A 16,818-nucleotide genomic window follows, 5' to 3' on the forward strand; every position below is an offset into this window, starting at 1 on the left:
TTGTTTAGCAGCTACTGACCCAGCCGTTGACCCCAACGAAACTCTTGATTTTTTATAAGAAATTATTCTTTTTAACAAGCTCTTATTTACAACTTTTGGTCTTCTCAGGGTTAATTACCTAGAAAGGCCATCCTATGGATTCTCGATTTTTTTCAGTTTAAACAAAATTAACATATTGAGTCTATTTTAAATATGGGGTCTCCTGATGTAATTGTTGTTTATTTATGATAATATTCTTTAAATCTAGATATTAGAAAATGATGGTTTGATGAAGAGATTTACTGGTACAAAAACAAGTTTTGTTTTATCTGAAAATGATAAGTTTCATTGGTCAGGGTCTATAAGCTTGTTATGATCCTTTGGTCTACCTGGATCAAGTTACTCAGTACCTATATATTATGTCATTAAGTCTTAAATTAAGAACTAGAAGTGACTGACTGAAAAATAAGCTGAATCGTTGTTACAATTTTGGGTTTGCACCTTTAAATAAAATACAACACGTAACAAATTTGTTTCTCCAAGATTATTTATTGATGTTAAAATTGTTTTAAAATCAGGCTTTTAAATTGTAGCTTGTAAGTGCTCAGTTGTAAATTTTCATTTCTAAACAGTAAAAATATGAGTATATGATAAATCTATGATTAATTGTTTAAAAATGTTTAGCCTCAGTCGATGGGATTAAAGGCATTTGATATTATAAACTACATATAAACTTATTCTGTGTAGTTCTTCAACTACAGGGTGTCTTACATCAAATTAGACCGCGTCAATGGGTCTAAATTAAGATTTGGGGGACAAATCAGAAAATTTAAGAAGAATGAATCATTTTGAAAAATTTAATAAGTGTAATAGAATTTTTTTTTTCAGAAATTGCTAGATTTTTCGAGTATTATGTGCGTATTTTGGCGATAAAGATTGTTGATAATCTAATATGATATGGGACACTCTGTACTTCTTGTTAACCTTTAAATTTGGTCTTTGGATTTTATTCTTGTAAATATTCTTCATATTCAGGTTATTTAATTAGAGTTCCATATTTTTCATATTCTCAAACCTGTAAAGGTTGTCTTTATGAAATATAGAGACTTCTGTTTTTATTTTAAAATTTAGATTACAAGGAATTTTTGACAATAATTGAGATTAAGAAAACTACATTTTTAGCATGCTTTTACTGATGGTTATTGCAATTAAATGTTTGGTTTCCCCCAAAATGGATGCATGCTCTAAGAACCTATCTAAACATTTATTAATCTATTAAAATGAAGGTGATATTTAAAATAGACAGAAACAGGGCTACTTTTCACTTAGATTCATTTATTCGATTTAAGACATAATATATAATAAATATATATAAATGTATAATATATACAACAGAATTCTTTGCAAATATTTGACAACAAAAAGAATACAAATGTTAAATTTAGAATTATTTTAGAGAAAAATGTTTTTGAATTTCTGGAAGAGTCAGAATGACGAAGCAAAAAAAGTCAAAGGAAAAAATGGAAAAGTGAAAGAACTTTTAGAAAAATTGCAAAAAGGTAATCAAGAAATAATTTTAGAAGAATAAAAAGGTTCAATCATTGTTTTCGTTTTTCTAATTGTAAAATAATGATCATCAACATTGATAATATAAAACTGGTGTTGACCATTACATTTAGCGGACACAAAGATTTCGTCTATTCTTTGACTTAAATAAATAAAATATTGATATACAGGTACTAAACACTTTCCAATTCCTACATCTTTGGATCCTCATGGGCCAACCCTTTGATATTTTAAACTGTTTCTATTACAGGGTGTCCCAAAAAACATGGGAATTCAGTGACGAAATCAATATCGTCTTTGTTATAAATTAGCATTGTAATACCCGATTTCAAAAACACAATATTATTATGTCTGCTAGAGTTTATTTTATGAAAACGGTGAATGGTTGTAAAGATGTGTCTATAATGTCTTTGCAAGATAAACAGCTCACACTGTTCCATTGAGACCGTCAGGTTAAAAGGCGTGTCACTCGAATGAAACCTTTTGCAGTTGATACATTCATGTCTAGAGATATCATAACAACCAATTTTAAAATCTGCACTGCGTGTTAAAGTATCAAAAATCACGTTTTTTATTTTCGCGGATTTTCTCACTTTTTTACAAGAAATAAATAAACAATAAATCCGAATGCATTTAAAAAAATGTGAAAAAACAAAAATTCTTTTTTATTTAAACAAAAAATTATATTAAAATAGTTTTTCTCACTAACAAAAATGATATTAACAATATTGTTTAACATATTCGACGTCCATTAAAGCTTAGAACTGAGGAAAGGAGACGCTCACCATGTTCAGGATGTTCTTCCATCCTTTTATATCTGCTGTGGGTAGGTTTGAACTTGGAGTGAATTGCTTCGCCACATTGTTCAGCATATTTTGAAAGTCCACAATTATTGTACTCTACAAATGGTAAAACATGACAGAGTAATATGTGAATTTTCCAGGTTATAGACAACTTTCCTCCCAAAGAATTCTTGAGCTGTTCAAAAGATCTATGGAAACCTTTCTCTAGGTTTTTTCCAAAGCATGCTTCTTTGACTGCTTTAAAGTCTTTTAAACATTTTACAATTTGTAGAAGTTGAGGAGCTTCAGATGTGACTATACTTTCCAGTTTATCCAGGTTCTTCAGAATTTTGTTAGAATTATTTCCATCCCAACCTCGGCCCTGATATCCTCTTTGTAGAACCCTCTGTAGTTTTAACCAGGTATCAAACCCTGGCCAGAGATCCATCAATAAGTTTCCCAAAGATGAAACGACTCCTATCATTAAATGAAGCTCAGGAGGAGGGACTAGGGTTTGGAGTAGAGTATTTGGGTCATCTTCAGTATAAAGCAATCTTGGTTTTATTACATTCATAAAATCTTTCATGTTAGATTTTTTAGAATTATTCTCTGTAATATATCTTTCATACCAGTAATCAAGGTTTCCTAGAGTTCTCAAGTTTCCACATTCAAATCCAGCAACACCTTCACACCACAGACAAGCTCGTTTTCCTGCATGGCTAGACAAACCAAAGACTGCATTTGCACACTTCAGATCAAAAGCTGCCGAAAATTTGACATCCTGGAGGTTCAGTTTTTCTAATATCAATCTTAGATTGTAATTAGATTCTGGTACATCTTCAACAATAGCCAATATTTGACAGCGTTGAACTCCACTATTCATATATCTAGACTCTGTATCCTCATCAACATCAAATACATTTACAATAACTTTAAGAAGACCTCCACCTCGACATCCATTGATATACGAACAAATGTAGAGAAAAGATCTAGAGAACGTTGCTTAATCAAATCCATGATGAAAGCAGAAGTTTCTTGAACATAAACCAGGTCTTTTGAAACTACTTTTTCACTGCTTTCCAAAAAATCCACCTAAAGAATAACAAATATTAATTCCTGTAACCAACCTGAAGTCAAAACTTTAAATTGAAATGGAGCAAATTTTTAACTTTCTTTTAAAGAAAACGATTGCCTGTCTCAAACTCAAAATTTCTAATTTGTCCTAGACCTTTGATATGTCTATTGTCTAAATATGAATTCTGTTAGATCATATTATTTAAGTTTAAAATATCAAAAGTTTAGACAATCAGGTTGCAAAGCTATAGGGATTAGAAAAAAATCGAACATTTTCTACTGTTTTTTTTTGCGGATTTCTTCAATTATGATATTATAATTTATATTTTTAACAAAATTATTCCTATTTTTTTATTTATTATTTTAACCATCTTAACACGCAGTGCAGATTTAAAATTGGTTGTTATGATATCTCTAGACATGGATGTATCTACTGCAAAAGGTTTCATTCGAGTGACACGAATTTTAACCTGACGGTCTCAATGGAACAGTGTGTATCCTACCCTCTCAACCTATTCTCTACACTCTATCAGGGTTAAATATATAAACTTCCTATCCTACCCTCTACCTATTCTCTACACTCTACCAGGATTAAATATATAAACTTACTATCCTACCCTTTTCAACCTATTCTCTACACTCTATCAGACATATTTTGTATATTTTAAGGGGTTAAATATATAGTCTTCCTATCCTACCCTCTCTACCTATTCTCTACACTCTTCCAGGGTTATATATATAAACTTCCTATCCTACCCTCTCTACCTATTCTTTACACTCTTCCAGGATTAAAAATATAAACTTCCTATCCTACCCCCTCTACCTATTCTCTACACTCTACTAGGGTTAAATATATAAACTTCCTATCCTAACCTCTCAACCTATTCCCTACACTCTACCAGGGTTAAATGTATAAACTTCATATCCTAACCTCTCTACCTATTCTCTACACTCTACCAGGGTTAAATATATAAACTTCCTATCCTACCCTCTCTACCTATTCTCTACATTATTATTTTAACCATCTTAACACGCAGTGCAGATTTTAAAATTGGTTGTTATGATATCTCTAGACATGGATGTATCTACTGCAAAAGGTTTCATTCGAGTGACACGACTTTTAACCTGACGGTCTCAATGTAACAGTGTGACAGTGAAAACGGACAAGTTTACTCTGTTTGTATCCTGTAATTTTCTTGTTTTACTAAGTACAACCGTATGCAGTCAATACATAAACAAACAAATTGTAAACATAGCAGACGAACATTTTTCGGATTACAGCTTTCTCAGTAGGTATCACTATACTTAATTAAAGAATTATTTGAAAAGACGATATCGAATTCGTCACTGAATTCCCATGTTTATTGGGACACCCTGTGTTAGCAGAAATTATTTGCAAAATGCTTATTTAAAATATAAGAGGTATATGACAGATATAATAATTAGAAAATTAAAATTTTAGACATTTATTTCTCAACGAGCAGAGATCATATTCACAGTTCAGAGGTTCTCCTGTAAGTTATTTTATTTTGAGCAACCTTTGCTATTCATTGAATTCACAAGATATAATTAATGTTCATTTAATTCCAAAGTTTTGGGTTACCTCTGGTATGTTCACTAAACTAAAGTAAACTGCTCTAAAGATTGATATCTTGAATATTCAATCAGAACTCCTCTTATTGGAAACCTAATGAGAAGAACAAACATGTTTTGACGAAGCAGAAATGACGCAAAAATTTTACTCTCTCCTTCTGTGTTGTTTGCGGTGGTATAGTTAAGTTCCGTCAACGAAAATAATGGACCACGCTATGTTGTCAGATAAAAACAAACGGTTACTTAATTACATTAAGAACGCTAACCATTAACGAACTATAACTACCCTACCACTACCTACTTGGAATGCCTGAGTTCTAGCCTGAACTGTGTTTATAGGCTGGCGGAGGTATCCGGAACCGGTTCTGTTCTTGTTTGTTATTATGTACAGTATATGCATTGTTCCTACCAGTAAAATTTATGTGGATAAGGTACATCTCTAGATATTAACATGAAATCTATCACAAAGGAACTGAGTTTTTGCCACAAACTCCGATTTTCGAACACCTATATCCTTCGCAACACTATGTCGCAGTACTCGCAGACCTTTGATATTTCAAACTATGAATTATGTTAGATCAAATAGACAAAGCTTGAAATATCATAGGTTTACACGATCATATTACACAGATATAGGAGTTAGAAAATATGAGTTTGTGGCAAAAACTCATCTCCTTTCACAAAAAAAGGAATGAAGACGTAATTTTAAGTGACCCCTCAAATTTGTACAATGGCATGCCCAATTTCTCGGAACTTAACTTTCAGCCAGAAAAAAATCTCGGTTTTTGATGACAACTAAAGGGTATCGTTGTGAATCAGACATGTCAAAGTCCCTTTATAAATGGAGGGTTTATACTTTAAATTACGTCCACAGTTTTTTTTATTGCAAACATGATGGTTCCTTCTCTTTTACTTGTATAAAAAGGTCCAAATTCCCAGTCCCAAGACAAAATATCACTGGAAACAAATTCTTGGGTTTTTGATTCTATAGAACTTTTTAAGTGTCAAAGTTCAGAAGACTTCATTTTCAACAACTTTTTTTCAGAGATATTTTCAAATGGTTATTCCTTTTCCTACCTAATACTTTGGGCAATTGATGTAACTTTAAAAAGGCCTGATGAAATTAACTTTATTTTTAAGTAATTATTATTTGCATTTTGTATATTAAATGTGAAAATATAATATGACTTGATACATGTAATTTGAAGTGTGTGCAGTACTGCTTGTACATCAAGTATGTTAAAAACGTGAGTTTGTTCAATGATTTTCAAAAAATATTCATGAATTTGACTTTATTTGTATTTAACTAAACTTTACTCACACACAAAATGAGTGGATAGTACATAAAATTATATTTAACGCTTATTTCCTGAACAAAATTTCATTTTGTGACTTCTTACTTAAATAAATGATAATGAATTGATTTTGTTAAAATATTCAAAGCTGTAAAAAAAATTGGCATATTTAGGTATGTAGAATCGAACTTGCAGAATTTCTTGAAGCAAAAAATCTTTCAACTGAAGTATGTCAACTTATGCAAAGGTTAGACTAACAATCAACCATTTTTATTTCAAAATGAAAAACTGAGTTTAAGATCCCGTGAATCCGAACAAACTTTTTCGTCGGGTTTTCAAGACTCAAAAGTCAAAATAGATAAAGAGATCCACTTCAATATTTTCAAATAAAATCTAATAAATCAAATAAAATCTAATTTGCTAATTTTTTAAAATTATGAATCACTTTTAGAAATAAATCCTATGAAGAAGTTGAGAAAGAAACACAGGTTAGAACTAATACTATTTTATTAAAGATCACTCAGGTATTTGCATAGATAAAAAAATAAACATAGATAGATTATGTACGCAAAATCACCATGAATTGTACAGTCCGCGAAGACATACTTCTAGGGGTCAAAGTATACTCCAATGATAAGCGGGGTGGTTTGGTGTTTTATTGGATTTCTATAAAACCACTCAGGAGTGAATTTTATTTTGAGAATATCAAATTATTTCACTGAGCAATATATCATATTGACGAGAACTGAAGAAGGACATGAGAAGGACTAAACTAACTTAAATTTCTCTCTACAGAACTCATGTACACCACAAGTACTCAATGACATCAGAACAGCCAATGTTCACAACCGACCTAGTTAATCTATATAATAGGAATATCTTTATAAACATCTCTGTACATTTATATCTTTCAAGATGAAAAATGTCGTCTTATGCGCAATCTATCTGTCCGGGTATTTGAAAACACTATTTCAAACTGTAGACAAACTTAAGTTTTCACCGTTTTTGATTATTTTTGGATGCTATCTCATTTGAACTACTCCCGTTTGAACTATTGTTCATTTAAACTATTGTTCATTTCAACTACTGCACGTGGTACCACGTGAGTAGTTGAAATGAACAATAGTTCAAACGAGTAAATATATTGCTCATTTGAACTATTTTTCATTTCATTTGAACTATTTTTATTTGAACTATTAATATTTTAAATGAAATAAACAAAAAAAATAGTTCAAATGAACATTAAAATAGTTCAAAAGGACATAAAAACAGTTCAAATGAACAAAAAAAATAGTTAAAATGAACACAAAAATAGCTTAAATGAACAAAAAAATAGTTCAAACGAACTTAAAAATGTTTTTTAACAATTTTATTTGAAATTTTTGTTTGTTTATTTTTCATTTGAACTATTTTTTTCATTTAAAACTATATTTTAATTCATTTCAATTTTTTTTTCATTTGAACTATTTTTTTTCATTTGAACTATTAATCATTTGAACTATTTTTTTTTCATTTAAAACTATATTTTAGTTCATTTCAATTTTTTTTTTCATTTGAACTATTTTTATGTTCATTTGAACTATTTTTTTCATTTGAACTATTTCATTTGAACTATTTTCATGTTCATTTGAACTATTTTTATGTTCATTTGAACTATTTTAAAATTCATTTGAACTATTCTTTTTTCATTTGAACTATTTTTTTTCATTTGAACTATTAATCATTTGAACTATTTTTTATTTTAGTTCATTTCAATTTTTTTTTTCATTTGAACTATTTCATTTGAACTATTTTTATGTTCATTTGAACTATTTTTTTTCATTGGAACTATTTCATTTGAACTATTTATATGTTCATTTGAACGTATTTATGTTCATTTGAACTATTTTTATGTTCATTTGAACTATTTTTTTGTTAATTTAAACTATTTTTATGTTTATTTGAAACATTTCTGTGTAATGCGGTTATCTAATTAATTGTCATGAACTATAGTTCAAGAGAGCAAGAAATGTGTTGATTTAAACTACAGGATATGACGTCATGTCAGTAGTTCAAACGAACAGTAGTTCAAATGTACCATAGTTCAAACGGCAGTAGTTCAAATAAGAATCCACCTGTTTTTGATGAGATCAGACTTAACGGTACTGTTAGCGGGATTTCAAAGGACCCTCCATGCAAAGATGGCAGTGCCCGATTCACAACGGTACCCTTGAAACCTTTGTCTCATCAGTACTCTGGAAGATATTGCCGTAAATTAGTTATTTTGATTATTTCTACATTTTTTTCTGAAGTAGAAGTACGCAAGTCTATTTGAACAGGGGCGGATACAGGATTTAAGTGAGGGGGGGGGGGCAATATTATTTAGGAACAAAAAATTCATAATTAGGAACCAAAAATCGTGGCGCAGGCGAAATTTTTTTGATTGAAAAGACTCAAAAAGTGTCAAAATTAATGACTAAAGACTAAAAAACTAGATTTTTAACTTTTCACACATTATAGTTTATTAAGACAGATACTTTTTCTGTTTTGCACTAGGGTTTCTTTCCTTTAAGCATGCTATTGAGAAGCTATTCTGAAAATAGGAACAAAAAATTCCAAATTCAGGGGGGCTATGCCCTCCCTGAATCTGTCAGGGGGTGGCAAATGTCCCCCCGTATCCGCCCCTGTATTTGAAGAAAAACCACAATTAAATGATAAATTTTCTAAATTATGAATATGGATATCTTATTCATACTTGATAAGCTTTTAAGGTTACCAATTTGAGTCGGGCATTCCCATATTTGCATAGAGGGCATTGAAATTACGCTTACAGTCTCTATCTCCCATATACCAAGTATAGGGTTCCCTATGTTTAGAAAAGAGTATCTGAACTGAAGGTAATGAAGGTCTGATCTCCCATATACCAAGTATAGGGTTCTCTATGTTTAGAAAAGACTATCTGAACTGAAGGTATATGAGGGTCTGATCTCCCATATACCAAGTACAGGGTTCTCTATGTTTAGAAAAGAGTATCTGAACTGAAGGTATATGAGGGTCTGATCTCCCATATACCAAGTATAGGGTTCTCTATGTTTAGAAAAGAGTATCTGAACTGAAGGTATATGAGGGTCTGATCTCCCATATACCAAGTATAGGGTTCTCTATGTTTAGAAAAGAGTATCTGAACTGAAGGTATATGAGGGTCTGATCTCCCATATACCGAGGGTTCTCTATGTTTAGAAAAGAGTATCTGAACTGAAGGTATATGAGAGTTTGATCTCCCATATACCATGTATAGGGTTCTCTATGTTTAGAAAAGGATATCTGAACTGAAGGTATATGAGGTTCTGATCTCCTATATACCAAGGGTTCTCTATGTTTAGAAAAGAGTATCTGAACTGAAGGTATATGAGGGTCTGATCTCCCATATACCAAGGGTTTTCTATATTTAGAAAAGAGTATCTGAACTGAAGGTATATGAGGGTCTGATCTCCCATATACCAAGTATAGGGTTCGCTATGTTTGCTGGTACATGGGCGGATAGAAGAGGAAGAAAACTTGTTATGATTCTTCCATTTATAGGTCAGTTATTACCATACCTTTGTCCTCAAAGGGACTGTAGACGTAATTTCAAGTGGCCCTTCAAAAAAAAAGAGGGACAAGCTTGATTGAGTTTTTATCAATTTTGTTCGAACAATCGTGAATTAGGCATGCCTGTCCACAAAAAGAACGTCACTTAAAATTACGTTGACAGACCCTTTAAAGTGAGTTTCTTATCCATTTCACCTTAATTTAAATCTTCCATTTTCATGTTTTATGCATTAAACTAGTCCAATCAGAGGCCGAATTTTAAGTTTGAGTCGCGGCTTAAATTTGAGAATCAGGTCAAATATGTTTGGTTCCGTTTAAAATTGTATTCAATGTTTCAAGATTTAAGCCGACACTCAATTAAAATTTTTGGCGAATTTGAGACGCGGCTCAAATTCATTAAATTCGGAATTCGGATATATCAATAGCATTATGTGAAGAGGAAGATAACCGTAAAAATTAAAAAGTAGAATTCACCCAATTTATGCATGCCAATGACTTTATTGTTGTACACGACTGAAATTTGGACCTTTTTTGACCCTATTAAAACTGATTTTGGAATTTATTAAAATTGGATGAGGTGTGGTGGATCCACTGTACAGTCAAATTATTAATTGTTTCTCTAATGATATATTTTCTTGAGTGATGGAGAAGGGTTTGTAAAATTTAAATTTACAGAAACATCAGTTATAGATGAAATTAGATTAGAGATCAATTCAAGATATTATTACTTTGTTTTTACCCATTCAAAAAGTCCTTAATAATGCAAATTACATAGATGAATTTGGAACTTAGATAAATTTAGGCCAAATTCTTAGCTTTATGTGGCTGCTGGCCTGTGTTCACTGGTGGGATGAGATTCCTCCAAAGTATCTTCTCTTTCAAGGTAAAATGGAAAATTCTGAGGAAATATTTTATATTTCGGATTTCCTTTAATTGATTCTTCTTTTCATTTTTTCTTTCTTGTAAAAAAAATCTGTAGTAATTTATTATTGTCAGGGACGGATACAAGGGGGGGGGGGCGGGGGACATTCGCCCCCCCCTGAGATTTCGAGGCAAAAAATGTTCCCAATTTGATAAATGATATTGTTAACGATAAATTTAGAATTAGAAATTAATTGTAAGTTAATTGTGATAATATTGTTCATATCTAGTAATGTTCCTTAATCAATACTCATTTATCAAAATTGTAATATTGTTCCTAATTTTCATGCATTGAAGTATAACTAGTAATTTATTTTTGTTCTTAAATTGCTAATGTTCCTATTATTGTTCCTGTTCCTGTGTCCGACCCACCTTAAATCCCTGTCCTAATCCTATATTTTTGTTCCTAATTCCTGAACAATCTGTTTATTGTTCCTAAATCCCTGTCCTAATCCTTTATTTTTGTTCCTAATTCCTGAACAATCTGTTTATTGTTCCTAAATCCCTGTCCTAATCCTTTATTTTTGTTCCTAATTCCTAAACAATCTTTTAATTGTTCCTAAATTCCTGTTCTAATCCTTTAATTTTGTTTCCAAAATTTAAAAATCTAGTTTTTTAGTCTTTAGTCATTAATTTTGACTCTTTTTGAGTCTTTTAAGTCAAAAAAAATGTTTCGCCTGCGGCACGATTTTCCCCCCCTAATTATTCATTTTTTGGTTCCTAAAAAATCTTGCCCCCCCCCCTCAATTAAATCCTGTATCCGCCCCTGATTATTGTTATAACTAACATATGGCATTGAAACATTTTAAATTGTATCTTAGAAATAGATCAATTACAAAGTACATGATCTCCTTTATGAGAATCATAACCATTAAATGAGGGGGGGGGGAAACAACATTTTTTCTGGTTTATGTGAAAAAAATCAAAAATTAGATTTAGTTCTTTTTTGGCAAAATTTATGGCTCTGTCTCCGCCGTCGCCCCAAAATGTAAATTTCTAGACAATTTAATAAGATTTATTTAGGTATAACAGGATGGACAGGAGGATACATGTGTCTCAATGTTGGTATATTCTCCTATATTTCCGATACAAGCACCATGGAGAACAGAACGTCAAGAATGTCCATCCTCACCGGTATCTTCGGTTTCGGGAGCATCATTGGTATTCAGATCGGAGGCAACGTCGCCAACTACTCGGCTATATTCATAGCAGCAGCATCTCTTGGTATTATAGGAATATGCTACACAGTTTTTGTTCTGGAGGAAAGCTTGGATAAATCCCTGCTAACTGATGGAAAACAATCTGTGTTAAGTCAAGTGATTGGTTGCTTCAAAACTACAATAAAGAAGAGACCAGGCCGGGACAGGATAATGTTATTTATCAACTTGTTCCAGTTCATGTGCTTCATGCTGTGCATCAACACCAACGAGTTTGATTACTTGATGACCAGGCTGAAGTTCTCCTGGACCAGAAAGGATTATAGTAATTTTATGACAGTGAAAGGCTGTATTCGAATTGCTGGTTAGTTAAATTCATCACTTTAAATAAGAATTTAGTTTAAGATAAGATTCTAAGACATTTTAACTTGTTTTGTACCCCAAAAAAACAAATAAGACAAAACTAAAGCAAAATCTTAATGTATCTATACTGATGTCTTCTCATGTTTTTCCCCTCTTACACCCCTTACAACCCCCCCCCCCCCCNTTATTGTTAAAAGAAAACCAAATTATGAAATAGGCTGGTTTCATAATTGACCAATGATCATTTCACATAGACTCTATGCCTTCCGGTCAACAATATTGAGTTTAGACTATATAAAACCTATTTTTTAAGAAGTCTCGAAGTAGTCGTAATGTTGTGTTAAAGTTCTAGAATATGACGGAAATCTGGTAATTTCTGTGAAACTCTTATACGCGAATCAGCGTTCAAACCAATACTTGGGCGTGCTTGTGACTCCCCTACATCTTTTATTATTGGTTGTTAGAACCTATTAACATATCTAGATTATCCTAAATCCGTTGTAGTTTTGTGTAAGAAAGCACTAAAGTATACGGTTTTTTTCCGAAATAGCTTGTTGTAACAAAGACGACATCTTAACATATTGCGGGTTTACAGGATCCATTCAAGGATAATTTATGGACGGGAAAAGTAATTTTAAATTGAAATCATTATAAATCAATGCAAGTTACAATTCATACAATGTTTGTAAATGAAAAGATTATCACAATAAATTCACAAAGTCCATTCTCACCATATGAAAGACAGGGCAAATGCATTTTAAAAGGAGTATTTAACAAAAACCATTCCCCCCCTCACCTAACCCCATTACCCCCGCTGCACTGGATGATTTTAAAAAAATGCAAAAAAAAACATGAGAAATCAAAATTGCATGACTGTTCACATATTTACATATCCATAATTTTTCAGTTGTTATTAATTTTTTCTTTCTATTTAGGCTTATGGATATTCCTCCCCATTTTATCAAAAATATTCAAGGTTAGTTTAATTTTAAGGTTGGGGGATTTAATTGATTAATAATAAAAATACAACTACAGTGATAAAGTGGGGGGGGGGGGTGTACTGTTAACTAATAAAAATATAAATACAATGTGAAGGTGGGAGACGGTCTAATAGTTTCTATCTGCTGCTTATATGAGGGTCTGATCTCCCATATACCAAGTATAGGGTTCGCTATGTTTGCTGGTACATGGGCGGATAGAAGAGGAAGAAAACTTGTTATGATTAACTGTTAACTAATAAAAATATAAATACAATGTGAAGGTGGGAGACGGTCTAATAGTTTCTATCTGCTGCTTTGTTACCAGGTAAACCATTAGTTACTTCTTCTGCATATGAAAATAAGTCTATAGAAAGATTTGATTTAGATTACATGGTTATTGGTTACCCTAGGATGAGACTTATAAACGACCTGAAGCTCTTTAACTTGGGGTTTTTGCCCGAACTATTTTTTTTTACCGGGAACTTCAATTATTTGGAAAATGAAAAGACAATTTGTTGATGTAAAAAATCCTTTTTGGGTAACCCTTATATTCTTTTTCGAATAAAAAATGTATTTTATGTTAACATTAAGTTCTTTGTAAAAAAACATGATATCATTTCTTTTAATGCCATATCTTGATTTCAGTAACATGTTTAAGTGCTGTTGTCATCCCGATACTTTGTCGATTCGTTAGTTAATGGTTAGTTAATAGTTAGTTAATGGTTAGTTAATGGTTAGTTAATGGTTAGTTAATGGTTAGTTAAATTAACAAATCGGATAGGTGACCCACAAAGACGACTGTACATAATTTATTCAGTCTTTACTCTAATTCCTCTAACAGTGTTTCTTTCCTGGAACTTGAAACTTATTTAATTCTTTAACATATGATTAAAATCGGTTTATTGAATGAATTTGAGGTCTTCATTTCAGTCTCATTCTTTGTTGTTAAACCCTGTATAAATATTCAGTATTGGCTATCTGATACAGACTATTTGTTCCACGGACTGGGGAGGAGACTGGCCTCTCTACTTCTCCTTATTCTTACAACCAAATGCTTTAGGATCTGCTGGAAACAGGTATTCACTGTCAGGACAAATCCTATTGCTATGTTCAACATATTGAACAATAAATATCAACGAAAATTGTTCGACCTATTTAAAACTATAAATAGAATCTATAATATAAACTTATGTTGACGGCAACTTAAGTATATGATTGGTTTTATGTTGTCTGCTATAAATATATGCGGATGGAGTTAGAAATGTTTCAACTCAAAAGAGAAAATCCGCGAAACCATTCCAATCTGATTCAACATGGATGAAATAGTAGCAAGTGCTTTTCTCCGTAATGACTTGGGCTGGCACCCTTTCAGAAACGACGATCTTTCCGATTCTATCATTCAAGAATTCAATACAAAAATATATTTATGTCTTGATCATAATTGTAGAGTTTAGCATGGAGCACAACATTTAAAACAAAAGCAGAGAACAAAACCACTATATATACTTTAGTGGTGTCCAAGACAAAAGTATTTTAGAAAAGAGGTTGTAGAAAAGTAAAAAATGATGATTTTATAATAAAATTTTTTTCACTGCCGAAAATATACTTTAAACTATATGTTTTAGATTTAGGGTTAAAAGAATAAGCTTAGATAATTCTGATTTAAAAAATAATTAATTTTCATAATCAATATTTCAATAATATTAAAAAGATATATAAATAAAATATAACTTTTGAGCATCTTTTAAGCATAAAGCGCAACAAGTTCTGCGCATTTTTTGCGTAATTTGCGTAAAACTGGAAGTAGTTTACGCAAAACCTGTTATTGTAAATTGACCAAAATTGACCGTTTCAGCGCAGAATCAAACAACTGAAGATTTATTCAAAAATTTACAACATATAAGTTATGATTGTGCTGCATTGGTTACTTTTAGTTACAAAATCTTAAAATTGAGAGACAAGAATTAATAAAACAGAAATTAGAAATTTGAAAATTGAAAACTGATGCATAGTTTTTATATAGATGTCTAAATCTTAGTGGGGTGTTAATCTTTTATATTTCAATTGTTGACTACTTCTATGATTGAAATATCAAATCCATGCCCACCGAGATAAAGACAACACTGAAACTTAGTCATCACATTTTTATACAGCCTCGGCTTTGAAGCGTCGCAACTCACTGATACTTGTAGGCCTAGACATATGCATTTTTAATTCTATTCTGTTTCTATCTTAAGTTAAAAATGAGAAATTGGCAAAATACTACTCGACTTTTGTGTAAGATCGTACAAATCTTAATTTTCTGTGTGCCATCATGAATCAGGTTGAAATTACCAAAAATGATCAATGTTCATTCAATTTAGGTCCAGATTAAGTAAGATCGCTGGAACTGGAGAAGTAGGTCAAATATTTGCTGTTATAGGGATTGGTCAGGCTATTGTAGCACTTGTTTCCCATAGGTAGAAAATACTTTGTCAACTCATTTTTTATCTTGAAACAAATATCTACATTATTTTACTAACAATGGGACTCATTAAGCTGCAGAAATACGAAGACGACTGCTAGACTCAAATTATGATTTTACGACAATATTACATACAAAAAAGATTGTTTAAATTTCGTCTTTAAAGGAATTAATTGTCTTTGCCACAAACTCTGATTTCTAATCTCTATATCTTTGAAACCCAATATTATTGACCTTAAATATTTTAAACTATGAATTGTGTTAAATCAAATAAACTAACTTTGAGATATTCTTTAACTTATCAGGTTGCAAAGATATATATTATAAAATTTGAATTTGATCCAAAGACTCAATTCCTTTCACAGTTTTATATGACCCACCGTATATTCCAAAAATAATGATTATGTGGATATACAAGAATGTTGTCGAAACCTCTGTTTAATCAACATTTTATTTTGTTTAGTTTGTTTGGAGTGATATACAACAAGACCCTGTCCATATACCCCACTAGTTACCTTATACCAATTGTAATTTTACTTTTTATTTGCTTCCTTCTTACTTTCCTTGATCCACAACTTGTCGGAGTCAACTCTGTTGTTCCTCTAGATCAACTAACAGAGATCAAAAACAATGTTAACTCTGAAAATGATACCAAAGAACTACAGGAAATAAAGGTAAGAAAACACTATACCTATCAGTGTCAATCATAGAACCTCCCCCCCCTTCCCCTTCCCGAAAGGCTTTTCCAGTTAGATTAAAAAGATCAAATTATGGTTTACCGGTGTTGAGCCTTAAAAAAAACATCAATTGTTTTTTTTACCTCTTAATTTAGCAGTGCACAGGTTTAGACATAGAGAATAGAATATATAGAGAGGAATTTACTAGAAAAAAGTGTAAAACGGCCATTTTGTTGTACTGTTTCCATACTGCTGGTGTACTTCACATATTTATGCTATATAACCTGTTGGGCCCAGGAATATCATTTTATAGAAAATCTAAAATTATTGTTAAAAGAAAACCAAATTATGAAATAGGCTGGTTTCATAATTGACCAATGATCATTTCACATAGACT

At 31.5% G+C, this 16,818-nt stretch overlaps 1 protein-coding gene across 1 annotated transcript; it reads left to right on the forward strand.

Annotated features, from left to right (window-relative positions):
- Window positions 1–1,161: 1,161 nt before the first annotated feature.
- LOC111707133 (proton-coupled folate transporter) lies at window positions 1,162–16,413 on the forward strand (the record flags this gene model as incomplete). Its single annotated transcript, XM_023480144.1, is given in 14 exon segments — window positions 1,162–1,265; window positions 1,436–1,538; window positions 5,334–5,425; window positions 6,463–6,536; window positions 6,741–6,777; window positions 9,292–9,460; window positions 9,742–9,850; window positions 10,662–10,742; window positions 11,804–12,301; window positions 13,236–13,276; window positions 13,562–13,605; window positions 14,249–14,356; window positions 15,644–15,739; window positions 16,208–16,413. Coding segments are annotated over 8 exon segments (1,138 nt in total), but the record flags the coding sequence as incomplete, so codon positions are not given.
- Between the last annotated feature and the right edge of the window lie 405 nt (window positions 16,414–16,818).

The sequence above is a fragment of the Eurytemora carolleeae genome, unplaced genomic scaffold (assembly GCF_000591075.1).
Source record: "Eurytemora carolleeae unplaced genomic scaffold, Eaff_2.0 scaffold39, whole genome shotgun sequence".
NCBI classification, from domain to species: domain Eukaryota; kingdom Metazoa; phylum Arthropoda; class Copepoda; order Calanoida; family Temoridae; genus Eurytemora; species Eurytemora carolleeae.